The sequence below is a fragment of the Trachypithecus francoisi genome, unplaced genomic scaffold (genome assembly GCF_009764315.1).
Source record: "Trachypithecus francoisi isolate TF-2019V2 unplaced genomic scaffold, Tfra_2.0 Lachesis_group20, whole genome shotgun sequence".
Classification (NCBI taxonomy): Eukaryota; Metazoa; Chordata; class Mammalia; order Primates; family Cercopithecidae; genus Trachypithecus; species Trachypithecus francoisi.
Genome location: NW_022681466.1, coordinates 44564388 through 44585095, shown reverse-complemented (window position 1 = coordinate 44585095; position 20708 = coordinate 44564388). Strand labels below are relative to the sequence as shown.

At 40.8% G+C, this 20708-nt stretch overlaps 1 protein-coding gene and 1 pseudogene across 3 annotated transcripts in view; both read left to right on the top strand.

Annotated features, from left to right (window-relative positions):
• The window catches only part of EFCAB3 (EF-hand calcium binding domain 3), a 169101-nt gene that overhangs the window by 109069 nt on the left and 39324 nt on the right, over positions 1-20708 (top strand). The window contains exons 36-39 of one of the 3 annotated variants that reach the window (XM_033184090.1): positions 1490-1543; positions 2475-2579; positions 6056-6109; positions 10240-10290. In XM_033184090.1, coding sequence (XP_033039981.1) covers positions 1490-1543; positions 2475-2579; positions 6056-6109; positions 10240-10290 — 264 coding nt within the window. The other 2 variants (XM_033184093.1, XM_033184091.1) reach the window with 2 other exon arrangements.
• LOC117066559 lies at positions 19442-20015 on the top strand (annotated as a pseudogene).

Below are 20708 nucleotides of genomic sequence, written 5' to 3'. Positions count from 1 at the left end.
GCTACATGGGAGGCTGAGGCAGGAGAATGGCGTAAACCCGGGAGGCGGAGCTTGCAGTGAGCTGAGATCTGGCCACTGCACTCCAGCCTGGGTGGCAGAGCGAGACTCCGTCTTAAAAAAAAAAAAAAGAAAAAGAAAAAGAAAAAGAAACTAGGTTAAAATGAAAAATACATCCTGAATCCATCACTTGTCACCATCTCCACTACTGCAACCACAGCCCAAGCCTCTGTCATCTCTTTACTGGCCACTGAAACAGGCTCCTGTCTGGTCTCCATTCCTCTAGTTTCCTTATCCTATCCACATCAGCCAGAGTGATCTTTTGAAAGCTGAAATCAGGTCAAGTTACTCCAGTTTTCCGAGGCCTCCAATGACATTCCATTGCAACCAAAGTAAAATCCAGACTTTATCATCATGCCCTACAAGGCCCTGCATGGTTTGGCCCCTGTCACACTGACCTTCTGTCTCTTGATCATAGCAAATTCATTCCTACCTTAGGACTATTGCACACACTGTTCTACTCGGAATGCTCTTTCTTCAATTCTTCACATTTCTCATCATTCAGGCTTCAGCACAAATAGACCCTCCTCTGAGAGGCCTTCCTTGACCTCCCTGTCTAAATCAATTCCATCCTCTATAACTCCTTATTATGTTGCCCTATTTTATTTTTGATAGCATCTTAACAGTACATCAAATTATCCTTTTTGTTTATATGTTTATTATCTGTCTCTCTCACTACATTGTACACTCCTTAAGAGCCAGAACTCTGTCACCCTGCCTACTTTTGTATTCCCAAAGCCTATTCAAGTGCCTGGCACCTAGAAGTTGATACATAAATAGCTGTTGATTAATTGACTGAAGTACATAGGGTCAGAGTCATTTATCCTCTCCCTGTGCTTAACTGTAACCAATCACTTCTTAATTTAGACCACTCTGGTGGTCTTTAAAGCAAAGAAAAACCAAAAATTCAATAGATTTGTTACAATTAAAGCTTTCTTTGTTTCTAAGGTAACACTGTTATCTCTGAGGATAAGTCCATAAAATTCTACGGAAAGATTTAAAGATTAGTAAATTCTGGCTGGGCATAGTAACTCATACCTGTAATCCCAGCACTTTGGGAAGCCAAAGCAGGTGGATCACTTGAGGTCACGAGTTCAAGACCAGCCTGCCAACATGGTGAAACCCCATCTCTACTAAAAACACAAAAAATTAGTTGGGCATTGTGGCATGCACCTATAATCCCAGCTACTTGGGAGGCTAAGGCAGGAGAATCACTTGAACCTGGGAGGCAGAGGTTGCAGTGAGCCAGGATCATACCACTGCACTCTAGCCCAGGCAACAGAGTGAGACTCCACCTCAAAAAAATAAAAAAGAAAAAGATTACTGAATTCTTTTGATCTTCATAACTTCAGAACTTCGTACAGCATAAATGTTGAGGGTCTCAGTAACATCAGTTCATCTGACTCTGAGGTATACTTCCCTTGCCTTACAGGTGAGACAGCAATTGACCTGAATGACTTAATGGATGCTGTCAGTTACATCAAGGGTGAGTTGCAAGCTATAATGGAAAGATGTTATGAGTAACATCTTAATATTTGCAATTAATGTTGGAGAAGAATATTTCCCATTCACACGTGTTCAGATTTTTTCATATAACATATGCTCCATTTTTGTGGATGCTGCTGAAATTGAGTAAACAATAACTAATCTGTATTTATATATCAGTGCCCATACTAGTCTCCAAAATTTTCCCCAAAAGAGTTCTTCAAAGTAGTAATAGATATCAAGAGCCATAGAACTATTCATACCCTTTTCCCCACTAACCCTACTCTTAGATATTTATCCTTTAGAAATAGTGTTTTATTGAATAAAATGAAAAATTTCTGCCTAAGGACTTTCATTCGTATAATATTGAGGAAATTGAAACTGATTAGAAATAACTAACCATATGAGAATTACTACATAAACCATGGTATGTCCGTTTAATGGGATAACATGTTAAAATGCTAACTGTAAAGATTATATGGCAACTTGGAAACATGTTTATGAAGGAATAATTTTAGGTTGGAAAAGGAAAATATGGAATTGTACATATATTAGATTTCCACATTGTAAAAGTACAGTCTTATTGCCAAGACCAAAATGGAATATCAAAAACTAAAAATGGTTCCTGTGTTAGAGTGATGGAATTCTATCTTTCCCCTGTTACATTAATCTGTAATGTTGTTACATAAAACTAAGTCCCTATATGTATTTTAATTTGTTGTGGATTTTGCAACAACCCACCAGTCAATTCCTAACCCCTGGTTACTTTCTTCTTTGTAACCACTTTCTGATTCTTTCAATCAGAATTAAAGATTTTTGTTTCTGATTCTTGTATTCTGAATGACAATGTATATATAAGTACAGATAGTGTTCTTTGTCCTTTGCAAATAATTCTGTAATATTTCTGCAACTCATTTCTCACCCTTTCTAAGGTGAGGTGATTGATGTCCAGAACTTAGACAACTTTCTAGTAAGCAAAGGGATTGAGCTCACGGAAGAAGAAATGAAGGAGTTGATGCCTCATTTGAAATTTAATGGTGAGGTGTTTGTTTTATAATTACATTGCCTTTTTAGAAGTGTATTTTTGGGCTGGGCATGATGACTCACACCTGTCATCCCAGCACTTTGAGAAGCCAAGGCAGGTGGATCACCTCAGGTCAGGAGTTTGAGACCAGCCTGACCAATACAGTGAAACCTCATCTCTACTAAAAATACAAAAAACTAACTGGGCATGGTGGCAGGCATCTGTAATCCCAGCTACTCAGGAGGTTGAGGCAAGAGAATTGCTTGAACCCAGGATGGGGAGGTTGCAGTCAGCTGAGATTGTGCCATTGCACTCCAGCCTGGGCAACAAGAGCGAAACTCCATCTCAAAAAGAAAAGAAAAGGAAGTGTATTTTTGTTGTCCTGTACATAACATCCTCAGAAATTATCGTTATCTTTGTAACACCTAGAACATAGCTTCCCAAACTTAAATGTGCATATGAATCACTTGGTCATCTTGTTAAAATGCAGATTTGGGGGCCAGACATGGTGGCTCACACCTATACTTCCAGTGCTTTGGAAGGCTGAGGCAGGAGGATCTCTTGAGGCCAAAAGCTCAATATCAGTCTGGGCAACAGACTGAAACCCTGTCTCTACAAAAAAAAATTTAAAAATTAGCCAGGTGTGATGGCACATGCCTATAGTCCTAGCTAATTGGGAGGCTGAGGCAGGACAATCACTTGAGCCCAGGAGTTCGAGATTGCAATGAGCTATGATTGCATCACTGAATTCCAGCCTGGGCAACAGGGCAAGACCCTGTCTCCTTAAAAAAAGAAAAAAAAAACAAAACAGATTTCCGTTCAAGAATAGGGTAGAGCCTGAGATTCTGCATTTCTAACAAACTCTCAGATGATGCCAATGATGCTGGTGCACAAGCCACCTTTTGCCTATCAAAGACCTAAAAGATGAAGAAAAGACATGATATGTTAAGATTGTGCCTGACTTGCTGGGCGTGGTGGCTCACGCCTATAATCCCAGCACTTTGGGAGGCTGAGGCAGGTAGATCACTGAGGTCAGGAGTTCGAGACCAGCCTGACCAACATGGTGAAACCCCGTCTCTACTAAAAATTAAAAAATTAGCCGGGCATGGTGGCACATGCCTGTAATCCCAGCTACTCAGGAGGCTGAGGCAGGAGAATCACTTGAACCCGGGAGGCGGAGGTTGCAGTGAGCCGAGATCACGCCTGTGCACTCCAGCCTGGTGACAGAGTGAGACTCCGTCTCCAAAAAAAAAAAAGATTGTGCCTGACTTTCATTTCTTAAATCACAAATACAACCAATATGCTAAGTTGTGCCTGAGGTATGATTCCATCCTGAAAAATAAGGAAAAATATTACAGCAAGTAAAACTAGAAAATAAAAATGAGTATTAGGAAGAGATACACAGGGGAAGGAGGGGGAATTTGGGGTTGGTTGATTTGTTTATTGAAATTTTATTATTGTTTATTGAGTCTATTTACATGGCTTACTCACTGGCCCTTGCGCTTATAAATACTTTTTTATTTCTACCACTTTCTTTTTTGTTCTGATACCCCCAAAAAAGATGTTCTAAGTGCATCAGAGGATAGCATTTCTTACTATAATGCTTCAGTGGTGTTGTCAGAGAGTTTCTATTCAGCTCTGGTCTTGAATTTAAAAGAGTATATTGATTTGTTCAACCAACAAATACTTATTGGTCACTGAATATGTCAGGCCCTATACTAGGTACTAGGAATACAAGGATGAAGAAAGGAGACATACTTCATTTTCTCTATGAAGCCCATCTGAAAGTAGGAGATGAGACACTGAATCATTAGGTTTCTCAAATCGTGGTTTTATAGCAATAAATTCGAACCTATCCATTGCAAACATATCTCCATGTTCTGTTCTCTCTAGGTTTTCATTTCTTCCTTTTCGCCTATATTTTCTTCCTCTCCTCTCTTCAGTTGAAGAGATTTTGTTTTTTGTTTTTGGGACGGTCTGGCTGTATCACCCAGGCTGAAGTGCAGTGGCATGATATCAGCTTCTGGGCTCAACCTTGCAACCTCTGTCTCCTGGGTTCAAGCTGTCCTCCTACCTCAGCCTCCCAACAAGCTGGGACTACAGGCACACACCACCATGCCCAGCTAATTTTTGTATTTTTTGTAGAGACGGGGTACCACTATGTTGCCCAGGCTGGTCTCCAACTCCTGGGCTCAAGTGATACACCTGCCTCAGCCTCCCAAAGTGCTGGAATTACAGGCATGAGCTACCGCACCCGGCCAGTTGAAGAGATTCTTTACAACCCTTCTAAATCCACTACTCTTGACCTCATCTAGTCTGTCTTCAAAAATTACTCCTTTAATAATTCCTTGCCAACATATTCAGTTTCATTTATCTCTCTGTATCCTGCCTCTAAAAAGGCAGATTACCTTTAGATCAATCTTTACATAACAATGGTCAAAAGCCTTCATGACACCTTGCTATGTTCCCAAAAAAGTCCAAACAAAACCCACTGCAACATAGCCCCCATGTACTTCTCAGCTTTCTCCTCTACTACTTCCAACATGTCATGCTCCAAACCAACTGAACTACCCACAGTTCCCTCAAAATACCCTGTTCCTTCTTACTTTTGTCCCTTTGATTAATACAATTTCCTAAAGCACAGAAAAGATGAACTGCTTTTTAAAAAGTAGAGATAGTGGCTCAAGACTGTAATCCCAGAACTTTGGGAGGCTGAAGTGGGTGGATTGCTTGAGACCAGGAGTTTGAGACCAGCTTGGCCAACGTGGCAAAACCCCATCTCACTAAAAATAAAAAAATTAGCTGGGCATGATGGCACATGCCTGTGATCCCAGCTACTTGGGAGTCTGAGGCATGAGAATCACTTCAACCCAGGAGGCAGAGGTTGCACTGAGCCAAGATTGTGCCACTGCGCTCCAGCCTGGGTGACAGAATGAGACCCTGCCTCAAAAAAAAAAAAAAAAAAAAAGTAGAAATAGGTGTCTCTTTCAAAGACTCATCCTTGCCAGGCACGGTGGCTCACACCTGTTATCCCAACACTTTGGGAGGCCAAGGCGTGACGATCACTTGAGTCCAGGAGTTCAAGACCAGCCTGAGCAACATAGGGAGACTCCCATCTCTACAAAAAAAAAAAAAAAAATGTTTAATGAGCTGGGTGTGGTGGCACACACCTGCAGTCCCAGCTGCTCGGGAGCCTGAGGTGGGAGGATCGCTTGAGCCAGGGAGGTCAAGGTTGCAATGAGTCATTATCACGCGCCACTGCACTCCAGCCTGAAGGACAGAGCCAGACAGAGCCAAAACATAAGTTCATCTTTTTTTCCATCATATTCACCTGACAGAAAAGTGAATCCAAATTCCAAAGCAAACCAATGTCTCTAGTTCTTCTAACTCATGGAAGAATTTCAGCCTACTATGTTGTTTTTAATAATTTCACAACTTTTATGAATTTTTATGTGACTGCCTCTGTATCTAAACCAAAATGTTTTACAGGAAATGGAAAGATTAATGTTAAGTCAATAACGGAGGGCCTGAAGAAGTTTAAACGTAAGTGAAAATTTATGTTACGATATAAAATTGTAATCTGATGCTACATATGTATTTTTATTTGTGTTTTCTTGGTTATAAAAGTAATATGTGTTCATTATAGAAAATTTCTATATTTAGCAAACGACAAGATGAAAAAAGGAAATTTTAATAATTCTTAATTCTGTCCTCCAATGATAATCCATACTTTTATCACCACAAATTTTTTCCTTATGCATACATAATTTCTGTTCATTTTTATCCATGTCCAATATATTTACATTCCATTTTCTTACTCATGTTAAAATCTTACTTGTTTATAAATATAGCTAGGCTGGGCACGGTGGCTCATGCTTGTAATCCCAGCACTTTGGGAGGCCAAGGCAGGCGGGTCACCTGAGGTCAGGAGTTCGAGACCAGCCTGACTAACATGGTGAAACCTCATTTCTACTAAAATTACAAAAATTAACCGGGTGTCATGGTGTGCGCCTGTAGTCCCAACTACTCGGGAGGCTGAGGCAGGAGAATCGCTTGAACCTGGAAGGCGGAGGTTGCAGTGAGCTGAGATTGTGCCATTACACTCCAGCCTGGGTGACAGAGAGAGACTCTGTCTCAAAAAATAAATAAATAAATATAGCTAATAATCTAAAGTTCCTTTCTGGATGCCTCTGAAATTTAATACATAATCTCAGTACTTTTTGCTTGTAGGCTCCTTATATTTAATTATTTCTAAAATAATTTTCTTATTGTGAAAATGCCATGTTCCGTGCTTACACAGAAAAGAATGAATGGGAGATTTGAACATTATGCTGTGAAATTGATCAACAGAGGCAAGGTAAAACTTGTCTCTGCCCTCTTCCCACACATGTACAACCTCAATCTTGAATTCATTTTTAAGTAATTTTGGTTTGTTCTCTGCATCTGCATTCCTAACAAGTGTGACAAAAAAGAAATTTGCTGTGTCTCTGCAAGCCTGACTGTTTCAAAAAAGGAGGATGTTGCAGGGCATGGTGGCTCACTTCTGTAATCCCAGCACTTTGGGAGGCCAAGACAGGCAGATTGCTTGAGGCCAGGAGTTGGAGAGCAGCCTGGACAACATGGCAAAACCCCATCTCTACACAAAATTACAAAAATTAGCCATGTGTGGTGGCATACACCTCTAGTTCCAGCTACTCAGGAGGCTGAGGTGGGAGAATTGCTTGAGCCCAGGAGGTCGAAGCTGCAGTGACCTGTGATTGCACCACTGCACTCCAGCCTGGATGATAGAGTGAGACCTTGTCTGTAAAAAGAAAAAAAAAGGAGGATGTAAGAATAAGGTATGTTATGCAAGTATCCACAAAATGAATTTTAATAAAAAAATAAATTTAAATTCTAGGTACCCATGCCTAACATTTCCAAATTAGTCCTGTTGTATTTTATTTGTAAAAGAAAAATATATATACCTTTTAATAAGTCCAGTCTATCCCATCTATTGCTGTTTTTGTTGCTGGTACTGGAAAATTTTCAGGAATGTTCATCTGGTAGTTTTTATCCCCAGCATTTAAAATCATGTTACCAGTTGGAGATACTGGAAACCATCTCCCATGGCCATGTATAAGTTCTGTGTTCACCAATAAGTACTTTTTGAGCACCCAAACACTGTTCAAGAAAGTTTAGCAGTGAACAAAAGATAAAGCAAGGTTCCCGCTCTCACAAAAGCTTAGTTTTTGAGTACACAGTATATGCTCAGTAAATACTTGTTGATTACCTGATAGAGGTTCTAGTCTCCCGCTTTCAGATAATTGAAGATTCACTAACCAAAACGGCTGTATCAAGGTCATTCTTAAGATAATCCCTCCTATCTGGGCAACTCAGAACAAACAGTTCTGTAAAACTAACAACGCCAGGTAACAGGCGAGTCACTCATATCAGAATTAGCTGTTAACCATTTATAGAGCCAGGAAGGCACAACACTACAGATCTCTTTGCTTACTTTTCTATCATTCTTCTTTCTCCTCTTCTACTTTTTCTTTTTTTCTCTTTTATTATCTTCTCCATATCTCTAAAAATATATTTTTGTCTTTTGCTCCAGCTTCCCCTTGTTTTTCTAGTGTTATTCTTTCTTTTTCTTCCAGTCTCTTTATCAAACATATACATTTCACATGGCTACCCAGCTCGCCCACATGCTTTCTTCACTTCATAAGCCCCAATCCACTTGCTGCCACTGAAATATATTTTATTCTGTGAAGTCTGCAGTGCCTTAGAGAAAATTTAGATGTTTAAAGTATGTTTCATATTTTTAGAAATTTCAAATACTGGTTTCTATTTCAAAGATTCACTCAGTAATACTCCATTTTCACTTATAAAGTTTTCTTTGGCTGGGCACGGTGGCTCACGGCTGTAATCTCAGCACTTTGGGAGGCCGAGGCAGGTGGATCACTTGAGGTCAGGGGTTAGAGACCAACCTGGCCAACGTAGTGAAACCCTGGATCTACAAAAATACAAAAATTAGCCAGGCTTGGTGGCACACTCCCAGCTACTTGGGAGGCTGAGACAGGAGAATCGCTTGAACCTGGGAGGCAGAGGCTCCAGTGAGCCAAGATTGCACTACTGCACTCCAGCGTGGGTGACAGAGCGAGACTCTGTCTAAAAAAAAAAAAAAAAAAAAAAAAAAAAAAAAAATTCTTCATATAAGTATTAAGGGACAAATTTTATTTCTTAATGCCATATGGACACATTTGCCTTCAAATGTACTACTGTGATTTAAGTCTTCACACTCAAATTTCAGATGACAGACATAGGCATAATGGCAATGGCACTTTTCACACTTAAATAACTTTTTCTCCCATTTCCATTTCACCATTTCTACTTCCTAAAGAATAAAGGTGAATTTCAGCTACGTAAGCATGATAACATGGAAATAACATTTATATATGAACAACCTCAAGACCTGCTAAAATTTCTATTATTTGGTGGTGAACATTCAGAGCTTCACTCTGGCCTTCAGAGGCACTTGGGTTGTAAGGTTCCACGTGAGAATTTCTAAAATTGTACTTACTAGGGACACAGAGAAAGTCTAATATACATTTAGAAAAAAAAAAGTCACCATATAAAAATAAAGTCTGCTTCTTGTCATCTTCTAAGTCACATTCTCAACCAGAATGTTGCCACATGTAGTATCTAAGAATGGCATAGGGTGCCTCTAGCAAACTAATATCTAGGAAGAGCGAAGAGCCAAGCAATAGGGAGAGAGAGAATGACAGATCAGAGGCAGGGAAAGAAAAGATGCTTTATAGATGTAGGTTTTTCTGAATTCTACAGATTATGTGTTTTATATTAGAATTAATCCTTTCCCCATAGGAAAGATATTTCTTCTTTATATGTATTGCTTTCTGCATTATATATTACCTTATATAGCCTCTATAACCTAAAGGGATCACCAAACATTTTCCATGTTTCCATGTTTTCATCATCTGCCATGGACCTTTTTTGATATTAAAATAATACATTGTTGGTTTATCTGGCCAGGCCAAACCAAACCAAATACAGGAAACTGAGTTATTATAGCCACACTTTTCTCCTGAGTATTAATCTCCTCACACTTAGAAAACAAAACTACCCCACATTTTTAGAGGAAAGAAAAGAAAAAGAGTTAAATCTGTACTATTAAGGTTTTGGTTAGTTGGTTGTTCTGCCCATAGAAAGGGGTGAGGTGAAGGAAGATTTTGCAGTTAGTTAATTATACCCACATATTTCATAGGATAATTCACTAGAAAGAAATACCTATCTCATTAAAAGGTATCTAATTAGTCAATACCTTCCTAAACAAAGCATTCATGAAAATGAAGTGGGTAACAGATCATCATCTTGCTCCTGAATCAACAGATTTTCAAAGTCATTTCACTTTCTTTACATCCTAAAAGATGATAAATGAACAGTCTTGATTTCAGTGCTGACACTATAGTGCTTTTCAGTTTTTGCCTTTGGAATGCAATACATTAAGGCACCAAAAGAAACAATATGAATGAGGATGGATATCACATATAACCTTGACATTTTCTTAATTTTTTCACTCATCTGGGGAAAAAAAATAAGATAAATTATGCCCTCCTTGTCTACTTTCCATAACTTCAGAAATTTATGTAATTTTGATTCTTAATCTTGTCTTTAAGCAAAAGGAATGGTGACTCTGCATAAGCTGAAAACTGCAAATGATATTAAAGGTGAGTGTGAAAGCTGATGTGAAGCCATTGTAAAGATGGGGCTTAACACTTTGACTTACATTTTTTAATACCATAGTTACTTTCCCTAATTGTCTTGTCAGTTTCTATCCTCTATCTACTTGTCCATAAGGTGAATGAATCTCTCCAACTGTCTTTCTAAGTTCCTTGTGCCTTTATGGTCCACACCACACTGAATCATATGTGATTATCATGTATTTTATATTCTTTTCTAATGCTCCATTTGTGATTTTTTTAATCTCTAAGAACACTGTAGCCTATTTGGTATCACAGCGCAATTTACAAAGCAGGTGTTCCTGACTCTGCCATTAAAGAAATTAATTCAGTTCATTGGGCTTTAGTGTCCTTAGCAGTAAAATACAATGAGTGAGGACCTGGAGCACTGGATCACACCTGTAATCCTAGAGCCTTGGGAGGCAAAGGCAGGAAGATCACTTGAAGCCAGGAGTATGAGTCCAGCCTGGGCAACTCAGCGAGACCCCCTCTCTATAAAAAATTTTAACATTAATCAGGTGTGGTGGTACTTGCCTACTGTAGTCCCAGCGACTCGGGAGGCTGAGCGGAAGGATCACTTGAGCCCAGGAATTGGAGGCTGCACGGAGCCATCACTGCGCCGCCGTACTTCAGCCTCGGCTAACAGAGAAAGAACTTGTCTCTATAAAAGAAAAATGAAGCGGGCATGGACACAGGAAGGGGAACACCACACACCAGGGCCTGTCCGGGGGTTGGGGGGCTAGGGGAGAGATAGCATGAGGAAAAATACCTCATGTAGATGATGGGTTGATGGGTGCAGCAAACCACGATGGCACGTGTATACCTATGTAACAAACCTGCACATTCTGCACATGTGTCCCAGAACTTAAAGTATAATTTTAAAAATGTGGTGGGTTGGGGGCAGAATTAGGTTGATGATCTATTATCTTTCAGCTTTAAAATTCTAGGACTAATTTCTGTGACTGAAAGGATATCAATAAAGTAAAAAGACAACCCACAGAATGGGGAAAAATACTTGTAAATTTTGTAATTGATAAGGATCTAGTCTCCAAAATATATAAAGAATGCTGTAACACAACAATAAGGCTTGGCGTGGTAGCTCACACCTGTAATCCCAGCACTTCGGGAGGCCAAGGAGATCACTAGGGGCCAGGATTTCAAGACCAGCCTGGGCAACATAGTGAAACCCCATTTCTACCAAAAATACAAAAACATTAGCTGGGCGTGGTGGCCTGCACCTTGTAGTCCCAGCTACTGGGGAGGCTGAGGTGGAAGACTCACTTGAGCCTGGGAGGTCGAGGCTGCAGTGAACCATGATCCTGCTACTGCACTCAACCCTGGGCAACATAGTGAGACCTCACTAAAAAAAAAAACAAAAAAAATAAATAAATAAAAAATAAGTAGTCTTTAATATAGTAGGCTCTTAGTGAATAATTGTTGAATTAATTTATAAATTAAGCCTTCCCTTTCTTTCTTTCTTTGTTCCTGTCCAGAATGGGAGGCAGTGTACTAACTTTTAAAAGACTAAAGTCAAATTATGCTCATAATGAACAAATCTCCCTAAGCAGGAATAGGAAACCTCTAGAATTGCTGCAAGTGAAATGTGAAGCACTTTTAGGGGCCCAACTACATAACTAGCTAAGCCTTGGGTGCCAGAGATATCTGTCCTTAGCCATGATAGACTAAAGACACCCCTAACTCCTGCACTAGAGGGTTTACAATGCTATGAGACATGTCAGATCATAAATACCTTGGTTTCTGCTTAAAACAATCTTTTCTGTAATTACTCTTTTGAAATCACTTTTCCCAATAATACTAAAGATTACAAGCCTATGAGAGGTTTTTTTTGCCCCTCTTCCTAGGCTTAAACAATTAATGAAATGTTTCTTAATCACCATTCAGTGAAGGCAGCTGAGTAAAATATTTTTTTTTTTTTTTTTATTATACTTTAAGTTCTAGGGTACATGTGCATAACGTTTATATCATGTATAACTCCCCAATGCAATCCCTCCCTCCTCCCCCCTCCCCATGATACGCCCCAGTGTGTGATGTTCCCCTTCCCGAGTCCAAGTGATCTCATTGTTCAGTTCCCACCTATGAGTGAGAACATGCGGTGTTTGGTTTTCTCTTCTTGTGATAGTTTGCTAAGAATGATGGTTTCCAGCTGCATCCATGTCCCTACAAAGGACGCAAACTCATCCTTTTTGATGGCTGCATAGTATTCCATGGTGTATATGTGCCACATTTTCTTAATCCAGTCTGTCACAGATGGACATTTGGGTTGATTCCAAGTCTTTGCTATTGTGAATAGTGCCGCAATAAACATACGTGTGCATGTGTCTTTGTAGTAGAGTAATTATAATCCTTTGGGTATATACCCAGTAGTGGGATGGCTGGGTCATATGGTACATCTAGTTCTAGATCCTTGAGGAATCGCCATACTGTTTTCCATAATGGTTGAACTAGTTTACAATCCCACCAACAGTGTAAAAGTGTTCCTATTTCTCCACATCCTCTCCAACATCTATTGTTTCCTGACTTCTTAATGATTGCCATTCTAACTGGTGTGAGATGGTATCTCATTGTGGTTTTGATTTGCATTTCTCTGATGGCGAGTGATGACGAGCATTTTTCATGTGTCTGTTGGCTGTATGGATGTCTTCTTTTGAGAAATGTCTGTTCATATCCTTTCCCCACTTTTTGATGGGGTTGTTTGTTTTTTTCTTGTATATTGTTTGAGTTCTTTGTAGATTCTGGATATTAGCCCTTTGTCAGATGAGTAGGTTGCAAAAATTTTCTCCCATTCTGTAGGTTGCCTGTTCACTCTGATGGTAGTTTCTTTTGCTGTGCAAAAGCTCTTTAGTTTAATGAGATCCCATTTGTCAATTTTGGCTTTTGCTGCCGTTGCTTTTGGTGTTTTAGACATGAAGTCCTTGCCCATGCCTATGTCCTGAATGGTACTACCTAGATTTTCTTCTAGGGTTTTTATGGTATTAGGTCTAACATTTAAGTCTCTAATCCATCTTGAATTAATTTTCGTATAAGGGGTAAGGAAAGGATCCAGTTTCAGCTTTCTACTTGTGGCTAGCCAATTTTCCCAGCACCATTTATTAAATAGGGAATCCTTTCCCCATTTCTTGTTTTTGTCAGGTTTGTCAAAGATCAGATGGCTGTAGATGTGTGGTATTATTTCTGAGGACTCTGTTCTGTTCCACTGGTCTATTTCTCTGTTGTGGTACCAGTACCATGCTGTTTTGGTTACTGTAGCCTTGTAGTATAGTTTGAAGTCAGGTAGCGTGACGCCTCCAGCTTTGTCCTTTTGACCTAGGATTGTCTTGGCAATGCGGGCTCTTTTTTGGTTCCATATGAACTTTAAAGCAGTTTTTTCCAATTCTGTGAAGAAACTAATTGGTAGCTTGATGGGGATGGCATTGAATCTATAAATAACCTTGGGCAGTATGGCCATTTTCACGATATTGATTCTTCCTATCCATGAGCATGGTATGTTCTTCCATTTGTTTGTGTCCTCTTTGATTTCACTGAGCAGTGGTTTGTAGTTCTCCTTGAAGAGGTCCTTTATATCCCTTGTAAGCTGGATTCCTAGGTATTTTATTCTCTTTGAAGCAATTGTGAATGGAAGTTCATTCTGACTTGGCTCTCTGCTTGTCTGTTACTGGTGTATAAGAATGCTTGTGATTTTTGCACATTAATTTTGTATCCTGAGACTTTGCTGAAGTTGCTTATCAGCTTAAGGAGATTTTGGGCTGAGATGATGGGTTTTTCTAAATATACAATCATGTCATCTGCAAACAGGGACAATTTGACTTCTTCTTTTCCTAACTGGATACCCTTGATTTCTTTCTCTTGCCTGATTGCCCTAGCCAGAACTTCCAACACTATGTTGAATAGGAGTGGTGAGAGAGGGCATCCCTGTCTTGTGCCAGTTTTCAAAGGGAATTTTTCCAGTTTTTGCCCATTCAGTATGATATTAGCTGTGGGTTTGTCGTAAATAGCTCTTATTATTTTGAGGTACGTTCCATCAATACCGAATTTATTGAGCGTTTTTAGCATAAAGGGCTGTTGAATTTTGTCAAAAGCCTTTTCTGCATCTATTGAGATAATCATGTGGTTCTTGTCTTTGGTTCTGTTTATATGCTGGATTACGTTTATTGATTTGCGAATGTTGAACCAGCCTTGCATCCCAGGGATGAAGCCCACTTGATCATGGTGGATAAGCTTTTTGATGTGCTGCTGAATCCGTTTGCCAGTATTTTATTGAGAATTTTTGCATCGATGTTCATCAGGGATATTGGTCTAAAATTCTCTTTTTTGTTGTGTCTCTGCCAGGCTTTGGTATCAGGATGATGTTGGCCTCATAAAATGAGTTAGGGAGGATTCCCTCTTTTTCTATTGATTGGAATAGTTTCAGAAGGAATGGTACCAGCTCCTCCTTGTACCTCTGGTAGAATTCAGCTGTGAATCCATCTGGTCCTGGACTTTTTTTCGTGGGTAGGCTATTAATTGTTGCCTCAATTTCAGAGCCTGTTATTGGTCTATTCAGGGATTCAACTTCTTCCTGGTTCAGTCTTGGGAGAGTGTAAGTGTCCAGGAATTATCCATTTCTTCTAGATTTTCTAGTTGATTTGCGTAGAGGCATTTATAGTATTCTCTGATGGTTGTTTGTATTTCTGTGGGGTCAGTGGTGATATCCCCTTTATCATTTTTTATTGCGTCTATTTGATTCCTCTCTCTTTTCTTCTTTATTAGTCTTGCTAGCGGTCTGTCAATTTTGTTGATCTTTTCAAAAAACCAACTCCTGGATTCATTGATTTTTTGGAGGGTTTTTTGTGACTCTATCTCCTTCAGTTCTGCTCTGATCTTAGTATTTCTTGCCTTCTGCTAGCTTTTGAATGTGTTTGCTCTTGCCTCTCTAGTTCTTTTAATTGTGATGTTAAAGTGTCAATTTTAGATCTTTCCTGCTTTCTCTTGTGGGCATTTAGTGCTATAAATTTCCCTCTACACACTGCTTTAAATGTGTCCCAGAGATTCTGGTATGTTGTATCTTTGTTCTCATTGGTTTCAAAGAACATCTTTATTTCTGCTTTCATTTCGTTATGTACCCAGTAGTCATTCAGGAGCAGGTTATTCAGTTTCCATGTAGATGAGCGGTTTTGATTGAGTTTCTTAGTCCTGAGTTCTAGTTTGATTGCACTGTGGTCTGAGAGACAGTTTGTTATAATTTCTGTTCTTGTACATTTGCTGAGGAGTGCTTTACTTCCAATTATGTGGTCAATTTTGGAATAAGTGCGATGTGGTGCTGAGAAGAATGTATATTCTGTTGATTTGGGGTGGAGAGTTCTATAGATGTCTATTAGGTCCGCTTGGTGCAGAGATGAGTTCAATTCCTGGATATCCTTGTTAACTTTCTGTCTCGTTGATCTGTCTAATGTTGACAGTGGAGTGTTGAAATCTCCCATTATTATTGTATGGGAGTCTAAGTCTCTTTGTAGGTCTCTAAGGACTTGCTTTATGAATCTGGGTGCTCCTGTATTGGGTGCATATATATTTAGGAGAGTTAGCTCTTCCTGTTGAATTGATCCCTTTACCATTATGTAATGGCCTTCTTTGTCTCTTTTGATCTTTGATGGTTTAAAGTCTGTTTTATCAGAGACTAGGATTGCAACCCCTGCTTTTTTTTGTTCTCCATTTGCTTGGTAGATCTTTCTCCATCCCTTTATTTTGAGCCTATGTATGTCTCTGCATGTGAGATGGGTCTCCTGAATACAGCAGACTGATGGGTCTTGACTCTTTATCCAGTTTGCCAGTCTGTGTCTTTTAATTGGAGCATTTAGTCCATTTACATTTAAGGTTAATATTGTTATGTGTGAACTTGATCCTGTCATTATGATATTAACTGGTTATTTTGCTCATTAGTTGATGCAGTTTCTTCCTAGCCTCGATGGTCTTTACATTTTGGCATGTTTTTGCAATGGCTGGTACCGGTTGTTCCTTTCCATGTTTAGGGCTTCCTTCAGGGTCTCTTGTAAGGCAGGCCTGGTGGTGACAAAATCTCTAAGCATTTGCTTATCTGTAAAGGATTTTATTTCTCCTTCACTGATGAAACTTAGTTTGGCTGGATATGAAATTCTGGGTTGAAAATTCTTTTCTTTAAGAACGTTGAATATTGGCCCCCACTCTCTTCTGGCTTGTAGAGTTTCTGCCGAGAGATCTGCTGTTAGTCTGATGGGCTTCCCTTTGTGGGTAACCCGACCTTTCTCTCTGGCTGCCCTTAAGATTTTTTCCTTCATTTCAACTTTGGTGAATCTGGCAATTATGTGTCTTGGAGTTGCTCTTCTGGAGGAGTATCTTTGTGGCGTTCTCTGTATTTCCTGAATTTGAATGTTGGCCTGCCCTACTAGGTTGGGGAAGTTCTCCTGGATGATATCCTGAAGAGTGTTTTCCAACTTGGTTCCATTTTCCCCCTCACTTTCAGGCACCCCAATCAGACGTAGATTTGGTCTTTTTACATAATCCCATACTTCTTGCAGGCTTTGTTCATTTCTTTTTCTTCTTTTTTCTTTTGGTTCTCTTCTCGCTTCATTTCATTCATTTGATCCTCAATCGCTGATACTCTTTCTTCCAGTTGATCGAGTCGGTTACTGAAGCTTGTGCATTTGTCATGTATTTCTCGTGTCATGGTTTTCATCTCTGTCATTTCGTTTATGATCTTCTCTGCATTAATTAGTCTAGCTGTCAATTCTTCCACTTTTTTTTCAAGATTTTTAGTTTCTTTGCGCTGGGTACGTAATTCCTCCTTTAGCTCTGAGAAGTTTGATGGACTGAAGCCTTCTTCTCTCATCTCGTCAAAGTCATTCTCTGACCAGCTTTGATCCGTTGCTGGCGATGGGCTGCGCTCCTTTGCAGGGGGAGATGCGCTCTTATTTTTTGAATTTCCAGCTTTTCTGCCCTGCTTTTTCCCTATCTTTGTGGTTTTATCTGTCTCTGGTCTTTGATGATGGTGACGTACTGATGGGGTTTTGGTATAGGTGTCCTTCCTGTTTGATAGTTTTCCGTCTGACAGTCAGAAGGACTGTCTGTTGGTCTGTTGGAGATTGCTTGAGGTCCACTCCAGACCCTGTTTGCCTGGGTATCAGCAGCAGAGGTTGCCAAAGATAGAATATTGCTGAGCAGCGAGTGTACCTGTCTGATTCTTCCTTTGGAAGTTTCCTCTCAGGGATGACTCCACCCTGTGAGGTGTGGGGTGTCAGACTGCCCCTAGTGGGGGATGTCTCCCAGCTAGGCTACTCAGGGGTCAGGGACCCACCTGAGCAGGCAGTCTGTCCGTTCTCGGATCTCAACCTCCGCGTTGGGAGATCCACGGCTCTCCCCAAAGCTGTCAGACAGAGTCGTTCGCCTCTGCACCGCCCCCGCTGCTTTCCCTATTGGACCTCAGCTGTGGGCTGTCCCCAGAGGTGGAGTCTACAGAGACAGGCAGGTTTCCTTGAGCTGCTGTGAGCTCCACCCAGTTCGAGCTTCCCAGAGGCTTTGTTTACCTACTTAAGCCTCAGCAATGGCGGGCGCCCCTCCCCCAGCCTCGTTGCTGCCTTGCGGATAGATCGCCGCAGACGGCTGTGTTAGCAGTGAGGGAGGCTCCGTGGGCGTGGGACCCTCCCGGCCAGGTGTGGGATATATTCTCCTGGTGTGCCTGTTTCCTTAAAGCGCAGTATTGGGGTGGGAGTTAAGCGATTTTCCAGGTGTTATGTGTCTCAGTTCCCCTGGCTAGGAAAAGGGATTTCCTTCCCCCTTGCGCTTCCAGGTGAGGCGATGCCTCGCCCTGCTTCAGCTCACGCTGGTCAGGCTGCAGCAGCTGACCAGCACCGATTGTCCGGCACTCCCTAGAGAGATGACCCCAGTACCTCAGTTGAAAATGCAGAAATCACCGGTCTTCTGTGTTACTCGCGCTGGGAGTTGGAGACTGGAGCTGTTCCTATTCGGCCATCTTGCTCCGCCCCTTGAGTAAAATATTTTAACTGAACAACTTTCAACTGCCTGAAGACTTTTTTTTTTTTTTTTTTGAGACAAGAGTCTCTCTCTGTCACCCAGGCTGAAGTGCAGGGGCGTGATCTCAGTTCACCACAACCTCTGCCTGCTGAGTTCAAGCTATTCTTCTGCCTCAGCCTCCTGAGTAGCTGGGATTACAGGTGTGTGCCACCACACCCAGCTAATTTTTGTATTTTTAATAGAGATGGGGGGGGTTTCATCATTTGGCCAGGCTGGTCTCGAACTCCTGACCTCAGGTGATCTGCCCTCCTCAGCCCCCCAAAGTGCTGGGATCACAGGCATGAGCCACGAGGCTCAGCCTGATGAAGACATTAACATGAAAATATATTAACATAGAACTTGAAACAAAAATTCTCCCCCTTCCCTGAAATCCCAACAGTGTCAAAATGTTCCGATTTTATAAATCACACCCTCATATACACCAAGGGTGCTGAATGAACCACACTGAAAACACACTTGCTGTAAGGTTGGAAGGAGCTCCTGGATCATTCTCTCCCTCAGCTTGAGCCTGAGCAGTGAATGAGGTCACAGTTGTGTGATGGAACAAACCCTTTATTAGATTCCTGATCTGACTGAAGCCCAGAAGTGGTAGGTAGCACGGCTTAAAAGTAGGTAAATATCACGATTTTGTAGGATTCTATGCTAAGTCCTTTTTTAAAAATCTATGAGAATTGAAGGTATTTTTTTAAAGTAATGGTTATTTTGAGGCATGGGGATGATTTCACAGCACCTTTCAAGTGCCTGAATTGTTGAGCCATTCCGTAGTTCCCAGCTCTGTGGTAGGTTTTCAGATTTTGAGGACTTGTAATTGATTTGTTTAGAAACAACTGCTTTCTGGGCTCTGAGGTGAAGACCTGGGAAAATGGATCAAATTCTAACCAAACATTCAGAGACCTTTTTTCCTCATGGTTGAATAGTATTCAATTATCCATTATTCCTAAGTCAGCAACCTAGTTTTCTTGTCAGTGAGCTATCAAATACACTCTACATTTTGAAAAGATAGTTGGAAAGAACAGAACAACAAAGGGGGAAGCCCTACCAACCCAGCTTCTGGTCCATAAGACCTCTTTCTCAAACTATGCCAAATGGAAAGGCGACGGTAATTCACGAGTTCCTTCCGCGGTCTAGGGTAGCAGAACTGCATTGTATTCCACCCCCATTCCTACTGTTAACCAAGACCAGTTGGGTTTTTCCTCCCTGACTCCACCGAGGTTGCACGCATGGAGGCCTCGCCGCCGCCGCTGCCGCTGCCGTAGACGCCCGCCCAGGTGCGCTAGGTCGCCTCCCACCTGCTAGCTGCCCTCGGGGGCAACCCCTCCCTCAGCGCCAAAGACATCAAGAGGATCCTGGGCAGCGTAGGCATCGAGGCGGACGACGACCAGCTCAACAAGGTTATCAGTGAGCTGAATGAAAAAAGCATTGAAGACGTCATTGCCCAGGGTATTGGCAAGATTGCCAGTGTACCTGCCGGTGGGGCTGTGGCTGTCTCTGCTGCCCCAGGCACTGCAGCTCCTGCTGCTGGTTCCACCCCCGCTGCAGCAGAGGAGAAGAGGAGGAGGAGGAGGAGGTGTCCAAAGAGTCAGACGATGACATGGGATTTGGTCTCTTTTATTAAATTCCTGCTCCCCTGCAAATAAAGCCTTTTTACACATCTAAAAACAAAAACAAACCAAAAACAGTTGGTTCCCAAGAAGTGACAGGGCAGGGATGAGTCTCCCAAAAAGACACCCTGGGAAAAACTACTTACTACTAGGCAGGTATCTAAGATGTAAACAAGTAGGCAAATACATTTTATTCTTTGTCAATTATGACTTGAAATGCTCTACTGATTTCATAATAGCATCTTTAAATAACTTTTTCCAAATATTTCCAGAATGCTCATTATCTGTGTCACATGGCACCATTTGTATTATTTAAAGTGCACAACTAGATGATTTGGTGTATGTATACATTGTTAAATAATCACCACAATCAGTCTAATTAACATATTCATCACTTCACATAGTTACTATTTGTGTGTGTTTGTGTGTGTAGTGAGAACACTTAGGATCTAATCTCTTAGCAAGTTTCAGGTATACAGTACGGTATTACTACCTATAGTCACCATGCTGTTCATTAGATCTTCAGAATTTATTCATCTTCAAACTTTGTATCACTGACCAACATCTCCCCATATCTCCTTCCTCAACCACCATTCTACTCTCTGCTTCTATGAGTTTGACTATTTTAGATGACACATATTAGTTAGATCACATAGCAGTCTTTCTGTATCTGGTTTATTTCACTTGGCATTTATTTTTACATAGGATCAGAATGACACTAATTGAAGGGGAAGCAGCGACAAG